Consider the following 23,972-nt stretch of genomic DNA (forward strand, 5'->3'; position numbering starts at 1 on the left):
GTTTCGTGTCTCAATAAATAACCCAATAACTGTATTACAATAGCGGTAGTCATAATAATTACTACAGACAGGTTGAGCATCGACTCTCTGTTATGCAGGTATTGTAAATCAGACAGAAAATTTTTTTTTCTGAAATGAAAACAAGGATGAAAATGAAGTCCTAAAAAAACATCAAAAAGACGTTAGGAAATACTTACTGATCTCACTGAATTCTGCTTCTCCGCCCTGGAAATTATTCCCGGACTTGTAAGTGGGCTCGAGGCACTTGTATGTTTCACACATGAGATTTTTCCGTACCAGATCATCAGTGTTATTACAGTAATGCCCCGAAATATTGTTTGAGATTGACGAAGGGCCAGGAAGATGACCTAAAACAGTGAAACAGCCAGGTAACACTGTCATCTTCTGAACAGAGTGTGAAGCTTGCAGGTCTGATTTAGACACACTGCCTGTGCCTGTATATCTGACTGCACTTCATGGCTGAAGTAACTTTAACTCATGCCGAACCATGCAAGCAATATCGGGGGTTATTGTGTTAAATAACTGTAAAATGCACAAACCATATAAATGAAAAGGCAGTTGCAAAATAATTCCTTTAGAAGAACTGAAGGACACATGATCATTGTTTCTGAAATCATACAAAAATATGAAAAATATGACTAAACATAAATGGTTTCTCTCTGTTCTTCAAATATGATTATATTAAAAAGTGGTAGTGTAGTCAAACAAATGACCTGCAGTCCATGGTTGAGCCAGCATTGAAACATACTGTATTTGTTCCTAATCGTAAAGAGATTGTGCATACAGCACGCAACAGATTTAAAGTCATTTTAGCAAATAAATAGGGTGAGAAACAAAATCAGCGAATAAAGAGTCTGGCACTCTGAGTCTGAAATGGTGAAATATTGTGCTCTGTTGCGTATTACCAATGTGTCTCATTATTGCTTTTTATATTATAAAAGTCTACCATGCATCATGTCACAAACACGTGGTAAATGAAGCTTTCTAGAAAATGTATTCATAGAAATACATCTGATATTTTACGTTCCGAAAATAATTCTGTTCATCACGGCTGAAACCTCTTCTTTTTTCATTGTGTTGTTACCTGTCATGTTCAGCCGAAAGTATTCGCTGGTGCTTCGTTTACCCGTAGTCAGTCTTTCATAAATTCCTTCGTCACTCATCTCCAGGTTTCTGAGTATGATGGAGCCGTTCAGAAAGGCTGACGTGCGCTTGCTGTAGTTGCCATACATCAAGGGTTCGTTTGGAGAAGTAGTGTACAATGTCACAATGGGGGCTTTTTGTCCATCCCTGCCTATGTAATTCCATTCTATTAATCCCGCGAGCTCGTCCTCGTCCAGAAGGGCAGGCATTGAAATCGAACCTCCCAGGGTTCCCTGCAGCTCCTGAGCTGTCTCAAGTTGCTCATTTGTACCTGTCAAGACAGAAAAACACATGAACAAATTCCATGGTCTATCCTACTCCATATATTAAACTGTTTCTGTCACAACCACTGTGGGTAGGGCAGTCGCTTGAGGGCTAGATTGACTTAGAGTATACATAATCTGCGTAACCTCCTTGTTCACAGCTCCCTTGACCGCCCTCGACAACCATCCACACCAGGCACTTTCCCTTGCAACAGAGCTCGCTGTATCACCTGCAAGTACACAGCCACCACCACACTCATTCAAGGCCCCTCAGGACAATTCCGGATCACCCAGACAGCATCTTGTACCTCCAGCAACCTTATTTACTGTATCTCTTGCAGTAAATGCCCAGCCATCTACATTGGAGAAACAGGAAGGAGACTCGGAGACCGCTTCAGAGAACACGTCAGGGCTGTGAAGATTAAAGATCTCTCCAAGCCCATTGTTTCTCATTTCACCTCTGACGGCCACGACCACTCTAATCTCTCCGTCTGTGTTCTCAAAGACAGTTTTCCGAACTCATACATCAGAAAGACCACCGAAACTAAAATTATTCTGCAGCTAGGATCACACATTCTCCCTTCCCTTAACGACAGATTACTGTTCTTTTAAATTTTCTCCATTCATTGGAAGTTTCATTTCACACCTCTCTGCACCCATTCTGACTTCACACCTCTTGATTGGCCTCTCTTTCTGTCCCCTGCTCCCACCTCTCACTCCTCCTCCCTCCCAACCTTTGTTCTCCCGCTACTTTACCTTTGCCTACTGCCCTGTCTCTCTCACACCTGAAGAAGGCTCCACGGCCGAAACGTTGTGTTCTCTTTCTTCTTTTTTTCAGCATGGAATAAACCTATTACTTGTTCCTTTAGAGTACACATACTGTGTAACGGCCAGATTTGGTGTGCTTCTCTTTCCTTACGTCTGCTTCCCTTCTCTTTTAATCAGGTTCTCCAGGCCTTTCTGGGGACAGCTGGGCATTGACACACCATTTGCCTTGGACGCCATTCAGTTACCACGCAGTTGATGGTGACGTGTGAGACAGGCTGGGCCCCGAGGACAGGGAGAAGGCCCCAGCTCAACTGCACACTGTCAGCGCCTTGCACTTGATACCCCCCAGCCCTAGCGATCACCAGAAAACCAGAACAAAGATGCAATTAACAGCATTATGCATCTCGTTCTAAAACACCTAGAGGACCCCAATGCCCATGCTCGGATGCTGCTTGTGGACTTCAGCTCTGCATTTAATACACTGCAGCCTCGTCTATTGATAAGCAAGTTGAAGCAAGTGTCTGTTAACCATAACATTATCAGATGGTACCATTCATTTTTAACACATCGTACACAGTATGTCAGGGTCAACAAAACTCTTTCCGAGTCACGATCTATTAGCACAGGTGCCCCTCGGGGCTGTGTGAGCTCTCCAGTTCTGTTCACACTTTATAAAAATGATTGTACAAGCAGTAGTCAAAGCAACTCCATTTTCAAATTCTCAGATGATACAGCTGTGCTTGGCTTAATGCATGGAGGTAGTAATCCTGTAGTAATCCACAACAAACTTATCACTCAGGTTGATTCTTATAAGTACTTAGGAGTACACATAGACAGTGAGAGTGTTGAGAGTGTTTGCTCCAAAGTTCAGCAGAGCTTATATTTCCTGCGAAGGCTAAGAGTGTTTGGGGTTCGACAGGAAGCAATGCTACTCTTTTACCGTGCTGTAATTGAGAGCATTATGTATATGGGATTACAGTGTGGTTTGGTAATCTATCAGTTCATTTAAAATCACAAATTACCCGCCTCATCCAGACAGCTCTGAAGGTCAAGGGAGTGAAACAGCACCCCTCCCTGCAGACAATCTTCGAAAAATCCCTAATCAAACAGGCAGGAAAAATTATATCAGATCCCTCCCACAACCTCAACTCTGAATACCAACTTCTTCCTTCTGGCAAACGTTTTAGGGTTCCCAAATGTAAGTCAGATACAAACCTTCTTTTGTTCCACTATCCATTAAAGCTGTCAATGCAAATGTCAAGGATAAACACAATTTTGACTCTTACAACCCACTTGAGTGCAATATGTTTTGTGATGTGTTATAAATGTTACATGTTGCTATGTGTTATACTGTACATGTGCAATAGAGTGATGTGCAATGTTTTTCTTTTCTTCTTTTTTTTTTGTTTGCATTCTATTGAACTGTACAGGAGTGCTGTGTGTCCATACAAATTTTCCCCAGTAGAGGACTGGAAAAATAAAGGATTTGAGACATGGACATTGCACCACTGGACTCAAAGAAAAAGGACTCAAAGAAAAAGCAGCAGAAGACCCCAGAAACCTTCTCCCCCTCTCCTAGCCTGTATCTGCTGCAGAGGGAACAGGTGGATGGAGCACAATGGGACGTACTGTTTGGGAGCGGTAGACCTGAAGGAATAGGCAGGGTTTCATCTCTTCCTCCAGTGTGGTGGAAAGCTACTGCATTTTCCTTTCCGGGAGATACAGTACATTTCGGGTTATGGTGACTATGGACCTCATTTATTTTTGGGTATGCATCCCTTGTGGGTGCTTTTCTGTCCTTGTGTTCTTTCTCTAGTCAGACAGTGATGTATTTGGAGTGTTAGTGTGATAACAAGGGCAAGTATGAAGTTCTGCTATCTTGTGCTGGTCTGTGGGCGCACTACTGGCTCTGGGGGAAACAAAGAACTTCTAGAAGAAATGTTGAAAAGGCCTCACCGTCTTCAATGTGTAACCTTTCTCAAATCCTGTTATGTTCAAGTCGTTACTATATATAAACATGGTACCTTTTTCAATGAGTAAAAGGTGAGGCAGAGACACAAGTGGAAGACACATGAGAGTGCTTTTAAAGCCGAGAACAGGGGACAAATTCTTTGTAAAAAGGATGGTGGGAGTATAGGACAGCCATGGTGTGGAAGATGGTACACTGTTGTTACAAGATATGGGTCAAATAGCCACTAGCAACGTGTCAAATATAGAGGGCCCAAACTGGCTGCTGTTTGTAACCTTGATGTTCCTACGGTATGCACTTCAATTTTAAAATGTAAAATCGTTCTCTGGTAACAGTAGGGGCTGCCCCCTTCGAAAACTATTGCAGCGAACGGCGCCTTTTCGGCCGGCGGTGGCACCCGACCGCCCGCAAGCTCTCTGACGGTTTTATTGCCCTGTTCGTGCCCGTGGGGCGCGCTGGTCACGGAGCAGGAAACCCCAGGAAGGCAGAGAGAAAGGAAGCGTCCTCTGCACGCAGACGGGAAAGAGGGAAAGAGCGCGCCGGGATCGCTCTTCGGTTTGCAACGGCGAGGCCAGGGCGAAGCTGGCGTGAAAAAGGGACTGATCGTTGGGACGGTTCGACGCCGGGGGGATGCGGACTGCGACAATATACTTATAAAACTCCTGAGATCTTTATTTTTAAAGAAGAATGTGGTCGTGTAAAAAAAAAAAGCTTACACGGAGAAAAATGCACACTGTAGCTGTGCCCAGACGGGTCACGCGAGGGCAGCAAATTACAAGGTCCTAATTTATAACAACAATAACCGCTTGCGATATAAGTCGTGCCTTACAACTGTATGATCTTGCCAGTCAGGTAAGCCGGCCTTTTTTTACGAGCTGCATTTCTTAAAGAAGTGAGAACGCTCCTCATAATCACTTAATTAAAACGGCGTATTTGTAGCTGCTTGCTCTGCTAGCTTGTACTGCGGGTTCTGTAACGCGTGCTCCGTTATTGTGACTTTACATATTATTCTCAGGCTCGGTGAAGTGTGACGTTTTCGAAAGGTGAACGCTTACCATTTCCTCCCTAGCTACTCCTAAAAATAAAAGTAAAGACTTCACGGGTAAACAGATTTTCACTCTTCTTAAAGGTACAGTGCGATTTATGTTATTTAAAAGTTGACTGTGCACATTGGTTTTTGAACGACGGCGACGGAGAGCACCTGTATAAAATAGCCTTAAATGATGTTAACACGAAGTAGCGTTTAACAGACCTCATTTAAATTTTTGACACTGGAAAAATTTGGCCAGTCGTTCTCTCGCCTCACATTGCCTCAAGTACAATTCAATATACCTTAAGCGCTTCGAAGAATGTCCTCATGTTGTCTAACGGAGTTCTCCGTTAGGAGTTCCCAGAGTGGATATCTTGTGTTGCGCCTCGGATGAAGTGTGAACAACATGGACTCTCGAAACAACTGTGGCGAACTTTAAACTGAAGAGTCTTTAATTAACCGAAACAATCCACAATAAAAAAACGTATTATAAAAGGTCAACTATCGGTTTTGCAAAGTGCCGCGGACTTGTTTTAATGCCGTCTGCTTGAACATCGGAAACCTAGAATAACAGCGCAGGCAGTACAAATTGGACATACTGTACTTTCTGCAACAAAGTAAACATACTTTAATACAGACTGCTAATAAAAAACAGGTTAATAGAATCTAGATTGTGTCCAAACAATCTAGAGAAAATAAATCGATCTACAATCTTAATTAAATTAATAAATTCAAGTAGGTAGCGTCAGCATGCGTAGGCTGCAAAGGAACAAGTAAATTTCAACGCGGAATAAACCTTTACTTGTTCCGTCTTAAATATGCGACTTTAAATAAGAAAGCGATTTTCTTTGTTGTAGCTTTGCCTCAAATGCCTGCACCATGAAAGCGAGCAGCTCGCCGAGATGAGTTGCATGTCCAACCACAGAGAAATGCAAGATTACAAATGCATAAAAAATAAAATACCTACTTTGGATGAGGATAGCAGCAAAACAAAACAGAATAAACATTATTCGGTAGTCCATATAGACCACGCAGTAGTTTATCGTTACTGCCTTCCTGTGCAGAGTCACGAGTGTCGCACACAATTCATGATTTGAATTCTTTTTTGATGTTCAGGAATGCGCTGTCAAACTGCGAGCGAGACAGGTTATGATGCAGCATGACTCAATGCGGAAATAAGTCAAAAAACAGAATCGCCCCGGTGCACAGCTGTCCTGTTCTGTAAAAACAAAGCGCACTTTGTGAGCACTCTGCGAGAACCATAGAAAATCCGCACGCTGCTAGGGAGATATCGCCCCTAGAAACAGATCATCTTGATTTCCTGAACTGCGGTTGCAAATCAAGGGAGTAGACGTGTGAAGAGACAGACTTAAAAAAGGGTGTTTTGAAACATTCACACGACTACCCTACAGTAAAACCAAATTGCAAAAGGTTCGACTACACCAATTCACCGCGCCGGTGCGCCAATTAGTAACGTACAATAATCATCTTAATGTGGAGAAGGACGAAGCAAAACAAACAAGAGTTCGAATGCTATTTTTTTTTCTCTTTGAATAAAAATGTTATTCAAAGAGCAGCAGCGAATTTTTACCAACGCTACTCGATGCTGCGAGACAGACGGGAGCTGTCTCCAGGCATCGCCACGCCGTATTCGGGCATTTCCTTTTGCACCAAGTACGGCTCCTGCTACACACAGAACAGGCGTGACAAGACTTTCTCGCGGTTGGTTTTAAACTTTTTAGCGACGTGAAAATCTGTAGTCAGTGAAACTACACGCCGGTCGGAAGACTGCGCAGCATACCACAGCGCACCAAATACGCACCAAATACCACAGCGAATCCCTTTATTACGTTTCACAGCAACACAATGAATTGTCGAATCGTACTTCTGACATGTCTTTCTTCACTTTGCGGAAGGCGTCCCCCTCTGCATTCCACTGGCTTTTGTAGCTGTGGTAGTGCGGGCTTCGGAAATTCCGCACTTCTCAGAATAAAACCTATTTTTACACCTATTGTAATGTTTATGAGGAATATTCATCTGACTCATTTAGAGTATTCTGTGGGTCAGTCGTCAACACGTTACCAAAAAGCTCTAGCCGATGCCCTGCGGTTGATCCGGCAGATCAAAGAGCTACCAGGTCGAGTACGCGCCACCCCCAGTACTCAAAGACTTGTAATCTGTTCGTGTGTTTTTGTGTACTTCAGGCTTTGCTTTTAACACTTTCACACAGTAAAGACATTCACGGTACCACAAAAGAATGTACAAAAACAAGCTTCGAGAAAAACGTTAACGGGAAAATCCGACGATCCCCTTTCCTTACCTACTAGGGCGTCGGATAATCACTGACCTGCTGCAGAAAAGAGGCCACAGCAAAAGAGAGCAGTCTTGACTTCAGTAAAAGTACACGGTTACATGAACTCTGGAGCGGATGATTCTTTGAATGACAGGAATTCAACAGTTTACAGTATATTAATTTACAGTAGTTACAGTACTCTACATGTATTTACATCACATCCAAATAATCTTAAATCCAAGTAATTAATGACCTGCTATGCATATGATTATAATAAAATGCTGTTAAGTGGTATACAGTGTATGTAGCGTTCTTTTTTAGAATGCAAAACATACAGTAATTGACGAAATGAAATCAATGGAGCTTGCACTGTGGAGAAATACAGTCGCTGACCTAAGACATGTATCTGGGATTCAACACTACATGTGTTCAAGCCCCACTCCAGTCCCTCACATCACACACAATAACAGCCGAGAAAGAGCACCAATTATAACCATGTCTATTTCCGGTGCATTCTGTATAAAACAGAAGGCACTTTATAATTCTGTCGGACCGAGTGATGAGCTGAAGGATGTGCTCTTGCAACTTCACTACTGTTCAGCGTCAGCCCCAGCGTGAGGGCAGGAAATCAGAAACCCGTCACGGCGTTCTGACAAAAGGCAGGATTCGTAAACTCTTTCATGAAAACGGAAGACACTGCATAGTTGGTGAGAACCTCCACCCGCCCCGGATAAACACTTGAGCACCTTACGTTTCAGCCGTATAATTTAATTCAGGCACGGGGCTGTACGCGCAGAATGTGTTACACCTGTATCGGCTGTAAACAGAGTGCAAAGCCTTGAAATCGTGTGTCTCCAGCCCGAATGTCACGGAAAGGAGCACGAAAAGGCTGTGATCCTTGGAACAGCTGAATCCAGATTTTTAAAAGCGTGTCCTTTTTCCTTTCTCTCGGGATTTCCTTGTACTTTGCATACAGACTGTCGACGGAAGCGACAGTGATGCACGTGAACGAGAGTAGTCGCATAATGCTGAATTTGAGTGTTTTGCTTCAGAAAGACAGGGCGATGCAGTAAGATGTTTAGTTTCACCTCCAGTCCACAATTTTTAACTCCAATAATTTCACATTCCCATTTCCTGTAAAAGTAAAATTAGGCTTTACTGTCTGATCTGTTTTCACTGTTGTTTTTTTTTTGCCTTTTTCTGTTTCTGATAGTTTCTTACTTGTTTTATAATCATATCAAATAATCTAAACATTTTCTTATGCATAGGATTTTTCTCAAGGTCATTTTACAGTTAATAACGAAACATTCTTTTAATTAGTAACTTATAAAACTAATTGGAGCTTGATTAGGAATGTTAAAGTTGTGCTGCTAATTGAATAACTAGACCCACTATTTGAGGGCTTTTGTGGAAGAGAAACCAGAGGACAGCACTCATTCCTGGAGCTGGGTCTGACACTCTGCACTAGATAAAATAAAGAGGATGACACTTTTGATTATGTACTTTCCTTCAGAGTATACTGTCCCCTTCTTCCAATTTCTTATCGGGAGCTTACGTTGAAATTGTTTGTGAGTGTTTTAGGTTTTTGAATATCATTTTGAAACCCCCGGTCTTCTGCTTCACTGTTTTCATTCAAATATGAGACCAGATAAAATAAGAAATGGACGCTTGTTTTTGTAGCAACCTGATTCAAGGGTCTCATCCAGCTGATTCTTGAAAGAAGTTGGTTTCACTTATGAGTTTTTGGAACATGGCTGGGTAACTTTCTACATACAATGCTTTGTCTGAAAATATGACTTCTCACAATCATCCTTAGAAGAGTTTCTCAAAAGCTTACATAAAAGGAAGAAATGTAGGTATGCCAAATACTGGCTGTCTCATTTGACATCTGACACTCCTCTCGTCCTGTTTATGTTGGATGTATTTTGATAGGGATGGGGATCTGTTAGCAACAGATTTTAATATGTCTTTTTTAAATATGCCCGTTATCATAAATTAATCAGCTTTGATTTCTCATTTTGTAAGGCTGAAACATTTTAGAATATCATTATTCCGCATAAATCACAAGTGATCAACAACTGATAGAAAAGATTATTACTGTTATCATTATCATCACAAGGGTTGCACAGGGATGAGTGTGTGGAAATTGAGAGAGCCTTAACCCTTTCTGAACTTCTTTGCGATTGCTAGGAATAGAATGATGTGTTGAAAGTCAGAGGGGAGTTTTTTTTATGGAGGTGAATAAATCAACCAGATTGGTGAGCTGGCCTGACTAATATCAAACGTCTTATGGTGCTTTTGTTTTTCAAAAGCTGTTCAATGACACTGTCTTGGTGTTTTTAAGAAAGGAAAGCAAGAGAAGATGTTACTCATGAATAACAGGTGGCATTCAGCATGGGGGCTCTTGTAAGGCTCCAATGACCTCTGTTCTTTGATGTCTCTTCCATAGCTAGCTAGCAGAAATTCATTCTGTGCATCCAAGGTGAAACATGCCCTCATTTAACTTTTTATTAGGGCAAAAGCACACGATAGATTTCTATGAGCTAGCACTGACTGAAAGGATATATCAACATGCTATTGATACTAATTATTTTCTTATTGGCTAGTGATATAGATACAATATCACAGTTTAAGTTACCAATCAGTTTAACTTGGTCTTTCTTTTGAGGAAATACATCCTTCTATAATGACTGTTTAACAAAGGACAGATTGTTTGAAAATGATTCTTCAACATATTTTAATTACATGTCCTATACACATGAAATAATATGTTAATGAAAGCAGTTGAATTGCCATGGAAATTATTTACTTGAATGCAGTATCAATAGATTACATGTATTTTTTAAGTTTCCTTTTTGAAACGAGGGTGCAAAGTGTTTTAGGCCTGTGAATGCAATGCAATGCTTTTTTAGACTTTTGAAAATACAAAGAGTGTTTCCTCAACGTTCCACAGGTTTCTAAATCCAGGGTAAATCTAGACCTGGAACTCCCACAGGCGATGGGAGGCAGGTAACTGGATACCCTGCCCGACTGAAGGCAGGCAGCTCCAGTGACTGTCACGAGGTGTTTTTCAGGACCCGATGCAGATGGCAGAATCCGGAGGGGAGTGAGACGAAAACCAGGAAAAAAACTTGGATAGGGGCTGGAAGAAGGGCAGGGGGGCGTGTCCAAGGTGCGCTGGGGCTCAAGGGGGCGTGTCCAGGGAGTCTGTAAGGAAATCCATGGGAAGGCACATGTCCAGAGCCGGGTGGTCCATCCGTGACGAAGACAAGACAAAGTTAACAGCCGGAGCGGGATCCGGCGAAGGACCAGGGGAGAATAAAAAGGGTTAACGGGGCCCGGCGCTCCCAGCCCCGGACACAGATTGTCAGGACGCCGTTCCGAAGCCTTTGCCGTCGAGCCTCTCCTGGACTCGCTGGTTGGGCTTCCTGGCGTCCATCTTCCAAAGCTGAGCCCGGAATGGTGGGAGTGTCGGACTTTTAAAGGGAAGGCTGGAACTGGAGGTAGGTGCAGAAAATCAAAAGTTAACGAGGAAGGACTGGTGGGTCCTTAAGAGGAGGGGCTTACGTCTGTGTCAGTGACGTCAGGCCACTCTTCCATCACCACGCGGACACCCACATGTCAAACTTCTGTGTTCACCCATCCTGCCAGTCAGAGCACTAACAGACATGAGATGCCACTTTTGTTCTTGTGAGACCCGCAGGACATTCAGACAATATGCAGTCCTATTTAAATTGCAATTTGTGTGGAAATTGGGTGGATTAACTGTGCTTCTGCCCCAGGAATACAGACTTTCCATTGGACTGCAGAGACAGTGAAATAACCGCTTAAATGAAGAATTAACTTAAATAAAAGTCCTTCCTCAGGTGATATAAACATTCAGTATAGAGGCCAGCGTTACTGAAACAAGTACCGTCAAATGCACAATTGAATCAAGATGTACGATTACTTACAAGGCCAGGTTACTCGAGTTTGTGGTTGTGTCCGTTCTGTTTGTTATCTGGGATTGTGTCACACTTCCTAATGTCAAGACTGCACATTTTTGATCTGATAAAGTAAGACAGTGCTCACATTCTTTAGTGTGGTTTCCTGTTCCAGGGTGTTGGACATAATAATATTAATAATAATGGAGTGGAGTGTCCAGAAAAGCGCTATATAAGTGTAAGCAATTATTATTATTATTAATATTAACTTTTGCCAATCTAGCTCATTAGTAGTAGTTGGTGTGTAGTAGCTAATTGATCACCCAGCGATTTCTTGAAGGATGTTAGGGCATCGGTTTCAGTAATGTGGATGGGTGGAATTTTCCAGGCTTTCACATCACTTTGTGCAAAGAAGTGCCTGCTGTCCTGAATAGAGGAGGATTTCCAGCTGTTTTGTGAAAGAATCCAGGGGTATCATCTTCTAAAACATGACCGTTTAGCTCAAGCCACTCGCTGTAAAACCTCGGCCCTTCTTCCAAAGGAAAGAGCACAGGAAGGTGCAGCTGCCGATAAGTAGTGTTGGCACGTACGTTCAGGGGAAAAGACAGGGCTGGAACCAGCAAGAAGAACCTCTTTATGGTAACCATGTCCCACTTCTCCCAGCAGGAAATAACTTGGTGATATCAAAAGTGGGTTTAATGTCAGTGTAGACGCAGCAAATGGAAAAAAAAAACATTAAAAAATATTTACATAAAATTCAACCTTGGGCAAACATTTATCAGATAACTGTGACAGGCTGGGTAAAAAAGTGTCAGCATGAAGTTCAAAATCAAAGGGAGCTTCAGTACAATTTTTTTCCTTTCAGTAGGAAAAATAGAAAATCCTTCTGTGGCTCGTTCTTCTCGCACTGTCAAGATTTGTCAGACTCTTTCTCTCCCACAGCTCCCTGGTGAGCAGGGTTACTGCCTTCTCCCTGGCTGGCTCACACCTGCTGGAGGGGAACACGTTTAAATAAGAGGAGCCCAGCTGTCAGATGTCCTGATTGTAAGGACCAAACGTTTGTCTCCTCCCAGCAGTGATTTCAGTTGGCTGCCTGTCACAGTGACTTTTAATGTAGACAATTCATTGCCAGCAAAAGACGTTTCCTTGCCAGCAACTACTGCTGCATGCTGTATTGTTGTGCACTTGATAAATAAACTTTGATTGACAAGGTTAGGATATGATATGGAGGCAGCAAAACATTAGGCTATAGATACAGACTGGGAAACAGTGAGGTTAAAGAGGCTAATAATGAAAAGAAGACAGGTGTTTATGTTGAAAGATATGTACTGTACATTTTCTAGCCAATGTGGGCAAGCAAAATAAAAGCAAATGAAATGCTGTTAAAAGCATACATTTTAAATCGAGTAATGTTATGTAAAAATTGTTCAATGCACTAGTATGACCCCACTGTGTGGAAACCTCATTACATGCATTTTAAACTCAGAACAGGGGGCTTTTATTAATGCTCAGTGTTGTGAGAGAGTGGAACACGATAACCAGCCATGTGATTGAAGCCCATGCCCTGTCTTCTTTCAAAAAACATCTAGATGAGATCCGTGCATCAGTTAGCTACCAGCCACTACATGGGCTAGACAGGCTGAATGGCCTCCTATCATTTGTTCACCTTTATCATGTTCATACATTCTTATTTTCTTATCTACAGTATGTGAATCACTGCAAACATGAAAAAGTCAGATGTACTGTATATATGAATAAGCACTAATTTGACAATGGTAGCATAGAAGTGTAATGAAAGAATAGTTCCAAGGTAGGCCTCATCCCTAATTTTGAACACTTTTCACATTTTACATCTCAGAATGTGACTCTTATATTACATTCCATTATTATATGTAATATATTATAACATACATATGATAAATAAGAAAAACGAAATGACCTTACAATGCTTCTTCGTCTGGTAGGGGATTATCCATGGATCTCAGAGAATTAGTCAATTACAGTATATCCCTGCACTAAATTAAAGTGAAACCTAACCACCCACCCCACAATACAAAGCAGATAAAAATTAACCCCTTTACTAAGCAGATCATAGGGGGTAGCAGATTGGCGGTGTTGCTGATTAATATGACTTTTGTCACTTAAAACCCCTTGGGGAAATTTTGGGAAACACAAAATGTACCTGCAAAAGGGTGAACAATATCTGTATCATAAAGCCATGCAGTATACAGTATTACTTTTTCATTAGGAAAAGGGGAATTTGAAGGGTGTGACTAAAAACTACTTATTTCTTTCTTGCATTGGAACAAACTTTGTGGCACATTTGCCATCAATCCGAAGCGCAGCAAGCCAGCTTTTGAAAACTCTCTCTTCAAAATGTCATGCTTTCATTTTTATTAAAAACAAAGGATGCAAAAAGAGCCTCTTTAAGTCTGTAAACTAAAGGTGATAAGAAGCAGCTGGCTTTGTGAGTGATGAGGTTTTGTTTTGTGTTAGTGGTTTCCTGTGACTCCTTTCCAGTAATACAAGGTATCTCACCACAGGTGTTTGTTTTTTAACTATTGCTTAATGTTTAAAAAAGTAGCAAAATCAGAACTCAATCAAAATCAAAATATTTTGCACAGCGTTTATGCCAGCAATACTGCTGTCCAAGTCATGACAAATCCTTTCTGAAAAAGTGTACAACTTTGAAAAACGTACAGTACATACTGTATTGTGCATAGTGCAAAGAAACCACTTGTGTTCATACTTGTTGATGTATTGTACAGTCTCAGGAAAGACTTTGAACAAATTCCCATGTCAGGCATTGAGCACATCAGTGGTGTAACTGATATGATGAATCAAGCAGATTACAGTGGTTAGAGTGGATTACAAGCAGAAGGCATAAGAAGCAGATTACTGGTCAGATATCTCTACTTGTTTATGGGGCAATGTAGAGGTTTACAAATATATATCTAATCTGAGGTCAGATGTGGATGACCCTGTTTGGATCATTATTATCTAAGGTACAGCACTATTGTAAGATGGCAGTGCTTTGTTGTTGCACTAAAATAACATTAAACATTGCACTAAAATAGTTTCTTTTATGCAAGTGGAGAGTTTGCTTCAGCAGTTTCCTGTATTAACTTATTTTTAACAAATTGTGAAAGGAACATAGACAATAAAGCCACACTGTAGAAATAGTTGCTATTCAAGTAAGACAGTGTGGTTGTACAGTACCTTTGATCAAGGTACTGTAACCAGAATTGCCCCAGTAAAAAATAATCATTTTAAATGTAATGCTTTGGATAATAGTGACAGAATAAGTAAAAGCATATTTTTTATTTCCTTTGCTTTGTTTTGCAGAGCATACCATTCTGTCTGACTGTGTGAGGAGAGGTTGTGACACAAATGAATGTTCTCTGGCCTTTTTTTCTTGTTCTGGTTCTTTTTTTAGGTTCTATAGTATGATTACTGTAATGTTATCTATGATACCAGATCTGAGATTATGCAATGCTGCAACAATGTGTCTCATGTTCCTCTGTGACAGCATCATGTTGTGTGGGAAATGATTTTACGTTACATTATGTCATAATTTCTATATCACTCATCCTAAATAGTTACGGTCACGCACATCCTTTTGCAAAGTGTTTATAAAGGATTTAGAAGATTTTAAATAGGGTATGGAGACTTTAATATATAAAAACAGTATTACATTTATTAGAAGGAGTGATGTCAACTGATGTGTGTGTGTGTATTTGGATGACTGAAGAAATGGAGGCAAGTAATTAAGATATTTAATTCAATATAGCTTCAAACACACTAAAATAAAAAAACTAAGTTTTTGCGCTGACTTTGAAACTTTTATAAATAAGAGCCTGCTGAACTGGTACTCCAGTTATCACTGTTATGTACTGGTTGGCTCTTTGGAAACAAGAGCAATCCTTTGACTAAGTATTTGGGAAGGGATGGAAAGAACTGTAGACGTTTTTAGTCACTAAAAATAATTATCAGTTGTAAAACTAGAAATGAGGGTACAGTAGATTTGTGGATGTACAGTACGATTTCCTTTTACTCTGCAGTACAGTATAGTATTCCACTTTTATAGTTGCACAATGTATTTTCTTATAAAAGATAACAGCCTATCTTTAGATTACATTTGCCTTAATATATTATGAAGTGTAAAATTAAGAGAAAAACAATGCAGACTTTGATTATATTACATTTTATTGTTACAGATTGGGGTGGTGATAAAATTACAAAATAGGGAGGTTACTCAACTACTCAGATATGCAAGCAAATAATAAAGATTAATAATGTCACCCCCTAAAGACAAGAATTAGTGTTTCACAGCACTTTGTCTTTTATACTCCAGCACAGTCTGATAATAGAGTAATAGCCAGGCCCAAATGTAGACGGGATAATATTTATTAAGATAAATAACATAAAGTCTGTACACACATTTCATTACTATTTACAGATAATAAGTGAATTAATATCAGAGACCTGTCTTCTTTAGACAAAGAAAGGGTAGAATTCTAACCTTATAATCTGAAGACAACAAAATCTTAATTAGCCAAATAGAGAACCATTGTCCTAATACATAAAACAGATCCTAACCAGGACTAGATTTAAATAAAGAAATACATTTATTCTTTTCCCAAAACAGAGCTCCCATCGTAACTACAGTGATGTGAAAAAGAAAGTATATCTCTTTACCATTCTATAGTTTTACATATTAAGACATATCTTACATATTTATATATCTGACCTTTATCTAGTCATCACCAAGTCCTAAGAGTAGATAACTCTAACCTTATGTGACAGATAACACACATACATTTTACTTTGTCATAATTTTGTAAAACACAAAAGCCAACATCTAATGGCCTTCTGTGAAAACGTAAGTGTGCCCCTCAATTCAGTCATATGTGGAACCCCCTTTAGCAGCAATAACTTGAAGTAAATGTTTTCTGTAAGAGTTTATCAGTCTCTCACATCGCCTGGGAGGAATTCTGTCCCTCTCCTCCTAACTAAACTGCTTTAGCTCAGTGAAGTTTGAGGGCATTCATTTGTGCACACTTCTCTTTAGGTCCCACCACAGAAATGGGGTCTCAATGGGGCTGCGGTCTGGACTTTGACTTGGCCATTGCAAAATACTGATTCTTTTCTTTTTCAGCCATTCAGTTGCAGCTTTACTGGTGGGTCTTGGATCATTGTCCTGTTGCACGATCCACTTTCGGCTAAGCTTTAACTTGAACTTGAACTTGAACTTTATTGCCATATGTAACCGGTACTGGTACAATGGAATTCTTACTTACAGAAAGTCTCTCGATTGTAAAACAAGTGTAAAAAACAAAACAAAGTGCAAACAGTGCATCAAGACAATGTACAAACAAACAATAGACAATGTGCAAGTAAACATGCAGACAGTTTGAATGTAAACAATACAGACGTGTAAACAATGACTGGAGACGTACAATAAATAAATTACAATGAGGTAGATGGTGATGGTGTAGGTGTGGTCCGAGGGGGATGGCTAAATGTGTTCGCCAGTCTCACTGCTTGTGGATAGAAGCTATTGAAGAATCTAGTGGTAAGTGTCCGTATGCTCTTATATCTCTTGCCTGAGGGCAGTGGGGTGAAGAGCTCATGCCCTGGGTGGTGACTGTCCTCTGTGATGGCCAGAATTCTACCACGGCAGCGGTCCTCATAGAGCTGTTTAATCTCGGTGAGACCGCAGCCGATGATCTTCTGGGCCATATTGACCATTCTCTGCAGTGCCTTTCTTTCTCGCGAAGAGGTGTTGCCATACCACACGGTGATCCCGTTGGTGAGGACGCTCTCGATAGTGCAGCGGTAGAAGTTCACCAACACATGTATTGGCATCCCCCATCGCTTGAGGCACCTCAAGAAATAAAGGCGCTGCTGAGCCTTCTTCATGATAGAGTCAGTGTTCACAGTCCAGGTTAGATCTTTAGAGATGTGAATTCCCAAAAACCTAAAGCTGGTGACTGTTTCCACTTCCGTTCCATCAATACTGAGTGGGCTGTGAGTGTGTGGCCTGTGTCTCCGAAAGTCCACTATTAGCTCTTTCGTTTTCTTTATGTTCAAGTCCAGGTTATTGCTATGACACCACCTAAGCAGCTGTACAACTTCATCCCTGTAAGTGGACTCGTCATCATCACTGATCAGTCCTATTATAGTGGTGTCATCGGCAAACTTGATGATGCGGTTATTGCTGTGTCTTGCTGTGCAGTCGTGAGTAAATAGGGAGTACAACCTTGGACTCAGACAGCAGCCTTGTGGGGTTCCAGTGCTCAGGGTGAGTGGTGTTGATGTTTTATTGCCTATCCGCACCACCTGTGGTCTCTCGATAAGAAAGTCCAGCAGCCAGTTGCAGACAGAGTTGCACAGACCTAATCCCCTGAGCTTTGTCACCAGTTGACAGGGTATGATGGAATTGAATGCTGAACTGTAGTCCACAAACAGCATTCTCACATACGAGTTCTTAGTGTCCAGGTGTTCCAAGGCTGTATGCAGAGCCAGGGAGACAGCATCATCCACTGATCTGTTGTTCTGGTAGGCGAACTGCAGGGGGTCCAGGGACTCTGTGATGGTGGAGTTGATGTGTGACAACACCAGCTTCTCCAGGCATTTCATCACCACAGATGTTAATGCTACTGGGCGGTAATCATTCAGGCATGTCACTTTTGTCTTTTTGGGGGTTGGAACAATAGTGGTTTTTTTAAAGCAGGTGGGGACCATGGACTGTGACAGGGAGGAGTTAAAGATGTCTGTAAACACTGTGGTCAGCTGGGCTGCACATGTCCTCAGGACGCGAGGTGGTATCCCATCAGGCCCTGCAGCCTTACGGATTTTCACCCGTAGGACAGCTGTTGGACAGATGGTCTCGCATTGTCCTCTACAATGCACTGGTATAGAGAGGGATTCATGGTGGGCTCAATGGCTGTGAGGCATCCAGGTCCTGTGCTGCAAAGCAAGCCCAATATCATCACCCCTCCATCACCGTGCTTGACAGCTGATATGAGGTTCTTGTGGTGATGCGCGGGGTTTTTCGCCTAACATGTCGTTAGTCAGACAACTCTTTAAAACTAGCTTTAAAACGAATTAATTAGTTAACTTAATTAAGTTAACTAATTAAGATCACTTTATTGGCCACATACAATTTCTTATATTAGGAATTTGTCTTTTTGCATACCACAGCTTGCTCTCCATGAGACACACAGACAGGGAGAGAAGCTGGGGGTCAGAGCACAGGGTCAGCCATTTATATGGCGCCTCTGGAGCAGTTGGGTTGAAGGGCCTTGCTCAGGGGCCCAACAGATTAGATTCCTCTGCCAGCCACAGCCTCAGAGCCACCGCTCCGCCCCTATTGTTAAATATACAGTATCCACTATACTGTAGGTCACTCTGCTATCAAATGAAATGAAAACGTTGTTAAAGAGGTTTGTATTTCTTGGTAGAGAAAGTCTCTGGTCCTGTTTCTGAGTGAGTTCTGATACAGGCACTCTGACAGACCTGTGAGAGCAGAGGGGTTTTCCAGCTGAACAGCAGATATTCTATGTAAGCACTTCTCAGCCTTCTAGAAGAATTCCTTTTTGGAACGTACAGTATGCGAGTTTGTAACCAATGTGTCACCTTGCTGCAAATGAGAAACTGGGGTTTTCATCTGGGACTTTGCAGAAATTAGCTGGCTTTCTGACTTACAGGATATGCACATTCAATATATTTCAGGTGTTTTCAGCAAATGTGGCGTGTATCATGCTTTAGAATGCAATCCTAGAAATCATTGATTATTTTAGCTTTGCAGAGACATTTTCCAGTAAAAATAAGTGTTTCTGAATATTTTAACTTTTTTTGCTGTCTTTTCTTTAGTTCTTCAGGTAATGGAACATGATCTTTTCATGTGGAAAACAAAATCTAGTTTTTGGACAATGAATAGGAGGAGAAAAGGGCCCCACTCACTTCTTCATTAATTCTGTAACTTTTTTAAATTGTAGTACTTTGATTTAGTAGTTTAGTATACTATTGGATACTCAAAATAGAGATAGTCTGAGAAAAATAATTACATATGTAAACTTGTTTTGCAAAAAATTTGGAAGGTTCACTTCTGCTGAAAATAATACAAGAAAATATCAAAGAGGAAGCAACAATTCATAATAGGAATATCCACTGAAAATAGTAAAGGGATTTCTAACATTGTGCATTCATGTAATTCAAACACTGAGTAGGAACATCACTCTCGTTACACCTTAAGACAAATTAAATTTGCTCAGATGTGCTTCAAGAGCACATAGAACATGAATGTAAGAGCATGAATATAGACAGAGATACAGCTTCAGGAACATTAATGATACTTTTTGGAAATGCAAAATGAAGTTGCATGTTTCTTGTTTGAGTCGATGTAATCAAATGCACTTTCATGATAAATAAAACACTGAGAATTTGGGGAAGCAGCCTTTTTGAACACTATTTAACAAGTTAAATTTAAAAATATACCAAATGTGCAACAAGCAGATATTTTAAATTTTACACCAGGCAAAAAAATTCCCTTTCATTGCTTTGCATGTTAAGTTTAAGTTTGTTAACCCTGCTTCTTGAAATAAAAAACCTTTAGCAATCTCTCACCAGCAATATTTGACAGGGAGCCCCTGCTGGCTTTGTGTTCCAGACAGGAAGTGAAATAAATCGGTGTCAGAACTGGAGATTTCTCTACAAACCACAGGTGTGTTTGTACGGGATTTTCTCTGGACACTTAACTGTTCAGACTGGTCTAGTTTGGTCTGTTTTTTTGTCTCGCTCCTCTGAAGCCCAGTCCGGTCCTCCATTCCTCTACTCAATAAAGCTTTTTTACCCCGGTGGAGGGGGTAGCTCTCAGCCATGGACTCCCAGAGGTTTCCTTTCAATTAAATGAGGTTTTTCCTCCCCTCCCAGTGCTGTGCAGCTCTTTTTTGGGTGTCAGGAGCCGTCCTTGTCATGCCCTGTGCACCTAGAAGGTGCTACTATTCTGTCCTGTTCCTAGTTCCCTGTGATTGTTCATGTCTTTCCGGTGTGTCTTCTTGTGGAGCCTATTTACTTCCTGTGTCTGCTCTGCTCCTCGCTCAGCATTGAGGGTACGGATGTCCTGAGACCCGCCTAGCACCAGGTCGCCCCACATCCGTGGCCTGAGGGCACAGGTTTCTAAACCAACATCGTCTGACCCCCTGAGCCTGGGCTAACCTCCGTGTTGCCCCTTTTACCCCTACGCATAGGGTCTCTACTGCTCACCTAGTCATTCCACTATAGGCCTTGCCCTTTCCGACATCTGTGACAGGAACAAGTAATAGGTTTGTTCCATGCTAAAAAGAGAAGAAAGGAAACATAATGTTTTTGCTGTGGAAACACCCGAAGAAGGCTCCACAGCCAAAACACTGTGTTTCCTTTCTTCTCTTTTCAGCACGGAATAAACCTTTCACTTGTTTCTATGCAGCCTACGCATGCTGATGCAGCTACCCACCTGGACTACTTGTTTTCTTGTGTCCTTGCTTTCTTCTGTTCTTATGTTCTTGTGGCCTTGTGCTCTTGTGATAAATAGCTCCTTGACAAGAGAAGCTCTGTAACATCAACTTTCACTCGAAACAAACTACCTGCTTTCCCAGAAACATGACAGTACAGGTGCACTTTTGTCACACGTGATTGTGAGTGAAGCACAAGAAATGGTTTCTGGAAATATCAGCTTTGATTCGTTAGAAAATGAGTCACTCTTCATACGTTCTTCCCAGAAGAACAGAGCAGCATGGCACGTGGTGCTTGATAATAACAGAAATGACTTTAAAAATTGTATTTTTATTGACCTATTTAAATAGGTCACAGAAGTTAAACTAGTGTTCTCATGAATAAAAAAAAAATTACACAGAATACACAGCTTCCAATATTCATTTTGAAAAAGAGCTTTTTTCACATATTCAATATTTGTCTTTGGGGTTAGTTAAGGCTTACTCACATTATCGGCAAACACACTTTAATTATGCTTAACAGTATGTGAGTGCATGAGTTTCAGTCTGAGGTATCATATCATAGAATAAAGTACTCTGTTACGGTACTCAGAAAGTGAACAAAATTACATCATTAGCTTTATTTCTTTTTAAACGTCACTGTTCACATGACAAATATTAGAGTACTTTTTTTTAGGTTTACCTCATTTTAAGAAATAAAAACAATTACCTTCTTCTTCTATTTCTTCTATGATAAGCATGTTTATAGTTGCTTTATAATGTGTTGTGTGGTTCACTGGCTAGTACTGCTCCCTCACAGCGCTGGGCCCTAGGTTAAGGTTCAAATCCCAGGGTGCTGTCTGTATAAAGTTTGTATGTTTCCCCCAGGTGCTCTGCTTTCTTCCCACAGCCCAAAGACATACTGGTAGTTTAATTGTCTTCTGGGAAAACTGGTCGTGTTGTGAGTGTGTTTGAGTGCCCGTTGCTTGATGGGACAGGCTATGGCTTCTCTGAAACCCTCTATTTGATAAAGTGGTTAAAAAAATGCAAGAATTAATATATTTCTTCCCTCGTGAACATTTCTATGAATAAAGGCAGTAGTTGCAAACAGACGATTCAAGAACCACTAAGAAAACTATTTTAGTAAACGCACCACAATCATATCAGAAGCACAAGCAGGCACATATGAAGTTTCGTCTGCAATTGGATTCTCAGTCCCATATGGACTCCTACTTTCGAAGCTCTAATGTCAGTCCTTCACAAAAAAGCTTGTTTCCCCCTTAACTGTAAATCTCAACAATGAAGGAAAATAACATTCAAAATGTCTTAAAACTCTTTTATACTGATGCTTTTGCAGGAGCACAGGGATGCGGCAGGTTGATTTTTTGTGAGTAGAACAGAACCTACAAATGAAAGGTACCTTTTGACTCTCCTGTAACAATAACATTGGTGACCACAAATTTCAAAAGTGGTCACCCATTCTATTCTTAAGTAAGTGTGATTGCAGAATACCAGGATGTCCGTTATTCATTGATGTGGTTAAAAACCATGACAGAGCTAGCGGGGGCCCTACCAGTCATTTTGGAGCTTATTGTTGTCTTCAGTTTTGAGTTCTGATGTGCATACAGTATTTCAATCACTGTCATTTTGAAAAAACTTCCATCTGTTGGGTGGGAGGCCATTAAGCCAGTCTAGGGCATTTGGTAGTTAGTAATTAAAAACAAAGAAGTGTGTATCTCAGCTGGATGCTGAAGCAGTGCTTAGTATTGCTGCCTGCAGCACTGGGGCCCTGGGTTCAATTCTGGACCTGGGCTGCTGTCTGCATGGAGTTTGTATGATCTCCCCATGTACTCATGGCTTTCCTCTGGTTTCCTCCCACAGCCAAAAGACACACGGGTAGGTAAATTTACGTGTGAGAAAATTGGCCCTGGAGTGAGTTCGTGTGAGAGTGTGCCCTGCGATGGACTGGTGTACCCCTCCTTGTGCACTTGCCAGGTTAGGCTCCAGCTCCCCTGCCACTCTGAAGTGGATACATAGTTAGAAAATGGATGGAGCTTCACTGCGTGGTTTGGGAGCTGCTCCACCTTGGATCACAAACTACTGCAGAGGGTGGTGAAGTCAGCGCAGCTCATTACCGGCTGTGAGCTACCAAACATCCAGGAGATCTACTCAGCTAGATGTCTGAAGAAGGCCAGGTCCATTCTCAAGGACCCCAGTCATCCCAGTCACAAACTGTTTTCCCTCCTACCGTCCGGTAAACGGTACCGAAGCATTCGGTCAAAGTCCAACAGATTACAGAACAGCTTCTACCTCCAGGCAATAAGACTGATAAACAGCCAAGGTGCAGTCACCTTCAGCAACCACCCTAATGGTCTCTGTTAAATGGTCAGGCTACCTGGACATACAGTTTTCATTGTATTTGGCACACTGCATATTGCACTGTTTGGACATAATGTATTGCATATACCCTGGATATGTAGCAGTTCTCTTCATATTGAGTTTTTGTCATTGAGTTTTTGTTGCACTATTTTTATGTAACTTTATTCTGTAACTTTTAATTTTGTGATTTTTATTCCCCCCAGTGAGCTTACAGAAAAGACCTTTCATTGCCAGCAATTACTGCTGCATGCTGTATTGTTGTGTATTTGATTAATAAACATTGATTGATTGGTTGATTGAAAATCTAAATCTGTCAGTGTGTTTTATTAAATTAACATCTGAAATTCAGTACGAATGAAATTCTCCTTTTACAAGCTATTTAAGTATGACAAGTCAAAGGCTGTCCACAGATTTGTTATATTTCCTGATCACAGCCAGTATACAGTACTTACAATGTAAAGACTTTGAAGAAGTTCAATTAAAGAAGGGAAAAAGAAGTACCGCCTTCACAGTGTGAAAAAATCACAGTGTCTCAATGAGGGTGGCGGATTTGTCATTCCTTGTTCTTGAGCTTCCCGTTGATCAAAGGTCCACCACGCACAGACATTTGTTAATTTTCACACTGTGCAGAGGTGACATCTAACTAGGCCTCAGGCTGAAAAGAGGCATCCTGAAGAATAGGATATGAGTAAATAAATAATCCTTAT

The 23,972-nt window shown here is 41.1% G+C and overlaps 1 protein-coding gene and 1 long non-coding RNA gene across 10 annotated transcripts in view; one reads left to right on the forward strand and one right to left on the reverse strand.

The window, feature by feature from the left end:
• The window catches only part of LOC107076984 (uncharacterized), a 19,563-nt gene extending 12,763 nt beyond the window's left edge, over positions 1–6,800 (reverse strand). For 7 of the 9 annotated variants that reach the window (XM_069188980.1, XM_069188946.1, XM_069188924.1 and 4 more), the window contains exons 1-3: positions 2,184–3,700; positions 1,106–1,435; positions 198–368 (exon numbers count right to left, since the gene is read on the reverse strand). In XM_069188980.1, coding sequence (XP_069045081.1) covers positions 198–368; positions 1,106–1,435; positions 2,184–2,268 — 586 coding nt within the window. In that variant the 5' untranslated portion in view covers positions 2,269–3,700. The other 2 variants (XM_015343868.2, XM_015343870.2) reach the window with 2 other exon arrangements.
• On the forward strand, positions 4,611–23,568 carry LOC107076986 (uncharacterized). Its single transcript, XR_001478107.2, has 3 exons — positions 4,611–5,016; positions 10,562–10,990; positions 22,768–23,568. It is a non-coding gene; the product is annotated as an uncharacterized lncRNA (long non-coding RNA).
• Positions 23,569–23,972: the final 404 nt, after the last annotated feature.

The sequence above is a fragment of the Lepisosteus oculatus genome, chromosome 1 (assembly GCF_040954835.1).
Source record: "Lepisosteus oculatus isolate fLepOcu1 chromosome 1, fLepOcu1.hap2, whole genome shotgun sequence".
Taxonomy (NCBI): domain Eukaryota; kingdom Metazoa; phylum Chordata; class Actinopteri; order Semionotiformes; family Lepisosteidae; genus Lepisosteus; species Lepisosteus oculatus.